We start from the raw sequence: 5,290 nt of genomic DNA on the forward strand, positions 1-5,290 counted from the left end.
GCTTCCCAGATGTGTGTTATGATCTGAAGAAGAATAGGAGGCAAAGGAGGCTGAATCATTGAGTCTACTCCTAGGGCCACAGGCATCCAGAAGACTGACAGACTTGAAGGAGAGCAGAGACAGGTCTGAGATTCAGGGAGGTACTAAGGTCTGACTGCAATTCCAGAAAGAGGTCTGGGGACTTCCACTAGGAAGTGACTCCTGGCCCTCTCCCTTTCCCATCTCAGGGTCTACAGCTTCTTCCCACTCTTCAACTAGTTTGTGCTGGAAATCCATGCATACCTGATCCTCCAATCACCTCAGCTTTCTAAATCATTTAAAGACAGGAGCCCCAAACCGTGGTATCTCCCCTTTTATATTCTGTCCTGGGCCCCAATACCAGGTTTCTTGTCAGCTTACTAGCTTACTAGTTGAGGCTAAACCCTCAACCCAAAAGGGCCAGAATAGAGAGGATACATATCCCAATCTTTTTCTTTGAGGCTTGGGATTTACAAATCCACAGTGGATGTAGCTTTCTGCACATTGATTGACAATAAAGGCAGGCATGAAATATTCACCCAGGGCCACTCTCTCATACTAAATATTTAACACAACATTAGAGAAGGTTTTTCCCAGACTTCGCCAGGCACCGGCTGGGCGGCTGGCGCACTGCTCACCACTCGTTTATGACTAATCGAGTCCCTTGCCGGCGGCAGCAGAGCAAGCCAAAGTTGGGACACTGGCTTATAGCTAAACTGCCTCACCTTTGGGAAACTTCAGCTACTCTTCCCGGGAGACTCTCTAAAGACAAACCTAAAAGGGAGCTCACCCAGCTCTAGCCAGAAAATAAGCCACTGGACTTCTTCAAACTCTTAAAAACAGGCGCTGACTTTGCGGGTTTGGAGGGGTAAGAGTCCCTGAGAGTTGGGGGTGGGGGGGGGCGAAGAATTCATTATTCTGGGTGAAGCAGACTGTGGGTAAAGAAGTCCTTGCTTTTACCGGAGTCTGGTACTGATCACCAGGAAGAGGCAAGACCTCTATCCTGAAAACTTCCCTCCTTTCCCCAATCCTAGGGGAAAAAAAGAGCAGCAGCTAGAAAAAAAATACAATTACCCCCTCCCAACCACCGCCCCCGCCCATCCCACCGCCCACCCCACCCCACCCAACCCTCTCTCTCTCTCTCTCTCTCTCTCTCTCTCTCTCTCTCCTTCTTTGCTCGCTCTGTGGAATGGAGAGGAGGGGAGTGAGGAGAGAAAAACGAATACAAATCTGCAATTGATTTTCATAATGTTTCTGCGGTGTTTGCAAACCAATCGCCTGAACGTCCCCGATCTTACCTAAGAGAGAGAACCCCTCCTACGTCTGCGAAGTGCTCCGAACTGATATATGACAATATCTACTTTGGATCACGTGCTCTCGGGAAGAGAAGACTACTAAGACGGATAACGCGTCATCTCGCCTTCCCAAATTTTTTTCTCCCCCCCTCGCTAGACCGGGTCCAAAACCCTTCCAATCCGGAGCAGGGCAGGGAGAGGAGAACGATGTTTAACTCGGTCAACCTGGGCAACTTCTGCTCGCCGTCGCGCAAGGAGAGGGGCGCTGACTTCGGCGAGCGAGGGAGCTGCGCCTCTAACCTCTATCTGCCCAGTTGCACTTACTACGTGCCCGAGTTCTCCACGGTCTCCTCCTTCCTACCCCAGGCCCCCTCTCGTCAGATCTCCTATCCCTATTCGGCCCAAGTGCCTCCAGTCCGGGAGGTCTCCTACGGCCTGGAGCCATCCGGCAAGTGGCACCACCGGAACAGCTACTCTTCCTGCTATGCGGCTGCCGACGAGCTTATGCACCGAGAGTGCCTGCCACCTTCCACCGTCACTGAGATCCTCATGAAAAACGAAGGCTCCTACGGCGGCCACCACCACCCCAGCGCCCCGCATGCTGCCCCCGCCGGCTTCTATTCCTCCGTCAACAAGAACAGTGTCCTGCCCCAAGCCTTCGATCGTTTCTTCGACAACGCCTACTGCGGTGGCGGAGATGCGCCCTCCGAGCCCCCCTGCACGGGCAAGGGTGAGGCCAAGGGGGAGCCCGAGGCGCCCCCGGCCTCGGGACTGACGTCCCGGGCTGAGGCTGGTGCTGAGGCCGAGGCCGAGGAGGAGAACACGAATCCCAGCTCGTCTGGTTCGGCCCACTCGGCGACCAAGGAGCCGGCCAAGGGAGCCGCCCCCAGTAGGTAGCAGCGGCCGGGAACCGGCGGGCAGCGAGGGAGGGAGGAAGGGAGGGAGGGCTAGAGTAGGGGTGGGGTGTGTGTGGAGGGGGGGGTAAGGCAAAAGGGAGCAGGGACAGCCTCATGTTTTGGGTCAGTCCGATTTTATGTGGAGTTTTATAAGCATTCAAAGGATTTTATTATAACCTACAAAGCCCTCTCTCCCAACGACTCGACTTTTTTACGATGGAGAAGGGGTGGGGAGGGAGGGAAAAGGGATCTTTGGAAAAGCCGGGTGACCCCCCCCTCCCCGCCTCCTCCCCCGTTATCTCCCTCGGTCTGTGAAATTTTTAAAAGTGCCACCATTGCGGGCGATATTAACTTTGATCGTGAACTTAGAGGATCATTTAAGGAAGGATGGGGAGCCGGGCTGCCAGAAGGGGTGGGAGGGAGGGGAGGGGTGGAAGGGGGGGAAGGGGAGGGCGAGGGAAAGACGTGAAGAAACCCAGTGAGGGGGGGAAGAGGTGGGGGGGGAAAGCTGTGGAGCACAACTTGAGACACCCCCCCCAAACACACACACCCAGCAAAGAGGCGAACCTAGGCTGTTCTACTTCTTTTTGAAACTATGTTTGAAAATGTGCAAACTATGCGTTTGTGGATCTTTGAACAGAGAAATCTGAGCCGCGGGGCGGGTTAGCGGCGACCGGGGAACCGGGAGAGGCGGATCGGAGCTGCGCTGCGCTCCAGGCGGGGGTCTCCGCGTCGCTCCTCGGTCTGCGGCCTCAGGGCCCGACCGTAGCCAGGCAGGCAGTGTGCGTACCAGGCGCGGCCGGGGTAGGCGGGCGTCCCGGGGCGCCAGAGCCCCCCCAAGCCCCCAATTTTAAAAAGAGAGTGTCTTTTAAGTGTCTGCTCGCGGGTCTCCTCCTCCTCTGGTCAGATCTCACTTCTTCGCGCCGGTTTTCCGCGGTCCCCAACCCCCTCCCCAACCTCGATGTCTGGGGTGGGGAGAGGGTAGTTGGGCTTTCATAACCACTAGGAGGGCGGCTGGGGAAGCGCGGAGAACCGTAGGGGCACGGGCCAGGCCCAAAGGGAAGCACAAGGCCCCGCACAGGCTCTCCTTCCTCTCCCCCTTCCCCCCCCCCCCAGATCTGTCAGCTAAAGCTCCAGCCTTGAGGGGGAGGAGGCTCAGAGTTGCTCAGTGCTCCCCCCCACCCAAGCTAAACATGGCAAAGGGGGTCGAGGCCTGCTCTCAGCGCCGCCCGGGCCTGCAGGAGAGCCGCCAGCCAGGCGGGAGGGCGGCCTGGAGGATGGGGCTGGGAGAACGGGGAGAAGGGCCGCTGAGCGCTCAGCGGGGCTGGGGTCGCCCAGGGTCTCACGTGTCTCTCTCCTCCTCCCCCCCCTCTCCTCGCACTTGCCCCCTCCCCTCCCTCCAGACGCCCCCCGCACCCGCAAGAAGCGCTGCCCTTATTCGAAATTCCAGATCCGGGAACTGGAGAGAGAGTTTTTCTTCAACGTGTATATCAACAAAGAAAAGCGGCTGCAGCTGTCCCGGATGCTGAACCTGACGGACCGACAAGTGAAAATTTGGTTTCAGAACAGAAGGATGAAAGAAAAAAAACTGAGCAGAGATCGGCTGCAGTATTTTTCAGGAAACCCGCTGCTGTAACTGCAGACCGAGCCTTTTTCTTTTCCTTTTTTCTTTTGGAAGGGGGGTAGGGAGCAGAGAGGGAGGGAGAAGGGGGAAATTATTTTATTTTATTTTATTTTTTATTTTCTAACTCGTCGTTTTTTTTTGTTGTTGTTGTTTTTTTCCTTCCCGCGGGTGGAAAACTGGACTATGGCCAGGGCTGGCACTCACTGCCCGTGATTGGCATTCTCTCCAGGAACCCCCTTTACCTTGGGATCTGACTCTCAACTATAGAAACAGAGACCCGGCTGGAAAAGGAAGGGAGGAGGGATGAACGGAAGTGTCTGACCCACGGCGAGTGGATCCCGTTGGCGCGCCGAGACCCCAAGACTCTTTATTTAAAAGAAAACACACCTTGCGACAAAGTCTTGCTGCTCGGATTGGGTGGGGGAGGGGCGGGCCTTTGGGCGCCTGCCTGGGCGCCTGAGCCCAAACAATCCTTGAACTAGAAACCTTCCCTTACCCAAGTGAAAAAAAGATTCGCTAAGACACCTTGTTTGCGCCAGAGGAGACCCCTCGGGCGCCCTGCCCTGACTCCCACATGCCCCTCTGCTAATGGGGAGGGGGGCAGCTAAATGTGATCCTGCCTTGCTGTGAAATTCTTGTACCTTTGACCTGGTGTTAGGTGTGCAAAGTCTGTGTCCTACCTCCGTCTGCGCCCTGGCCCCGCCTGAGCCTCCTCGAGCCCTCTTTAAAAAAAAAATCATAATTGGTGCGTTGTCTTAACCTTTTAAAGCAGTGCCCCCCCACCATGGATTTACAGCTAGTCTATGCAGTTGTTACCTCCTTAAAAAAAAAAAAAGATTGGGGTGGAGGAAGCAATAGGGAGATGGGATTGGGGAGCCTCCCCCTTGCTGGGGCCGGACATTTTTTTTTGTAAATAAATTTCATAAGTATTTCTTTCTATCCTGAGAGGATGGGGAGGACCCTCTGGAATGAGATTCAGATACCCCATCTCTCTCCATGTGTGTGAGTGCGATGTGTACGTGTGCAATCCCCACCCTGCTCCTGTCCCAGAGGGATTGCTGTGATTTTTTTTCCCCGTGGCAAATAAAGAGATTTCATTCTGTTCAATATTATGATTTTATTTGACCTTTTTATTAACCCCTCTCCTCTTAAAACCCTCCATGCTCCTAGGTGGAAGAGGAGGAGGAGGAGGAGAAGGAGGAGGGGGAAGAGGAGGAGGAGGTGGAGGAGGAGGAGGAGGAGGAGGAGGCAGGAAGCAGGAGGCAGGAGGCATGAGAACCCAGCCAAGGAGGACCCTCTTTCAGAGGTGAGGTAGGCCAGAGCTGGCCAACCTGGAGTTGCTCTCTCCACTGGCAGGGCTAACAGTGAGGCAGCAGCTTGTTCCTGTAGTTTTATAAGGGAAGGATATTCCATGGCTCCTCCTGAGCTCTCCTCTCTCACGTGCAGCTCGAACTGAG

At 55.2% G+C, this 5,290-nt stretch overlaps 1 protein-coding gene across 1 annotated transcript; it reads left to right on the forward strand.

Annotated features, from left to right (window-relative positions):
* The first annotated feature begins 1,520 nt into the window (after positions 1–1,520).
* Hoxc11 (homeobox C11) lies at positions 1,521–3,845 on the forward strand. Its single transcript, XM_013032479.1, has 2 exons — positions 1,521–2,202; positions 3,613–3,845. The coding sequence occupies exons 1-2, from the start codon at positions 1,521–1,523 to the stop codon at positions 3,843–3,845; spliced, it is 915 nt and encodes a 304-aa protein (XP_012887933.1).
* The last annotated feature ends 1,445 nt before the right edge of the window (positions 3,846–5,290 follow it).

Source organism: Dipodomys ordii, unplaced genomic scaffold (genome assembly GCF_000151885.1).
Source record: "Dipodomys ordii isolate 6190 unplaced genomic scaffold, Dord_2.0 Scaffold155, whole genome shotgun sequence".
NCBI classification, from domain to species: domain Eukaryota; kingdom Metazoa; phylum Chordata; class Mammalia; order Rodentia; family Heteromyidae; genus Dipodomys; species Dipodomys ordii.

What these genes read in the sequence shown, in the direction of transcription:
- Hoxc11 (XM_013032479.1), top strand. Translation starts at nt 1,521, where the DNA reads ATGTTTAACTCGGTCAACCTGGGCAACTTCTGCTCGCCGTCGCGCAAG. An exon ending in GGCCAAGGGAGCCGCCCCCA is followed by an intron (nt 2,203 to 3,612) that starts GTAGGTAGCAGC and finishes CCCTCCCTCCAG; the next exon opens with ACGCCCCCCGCACCCGCAAG.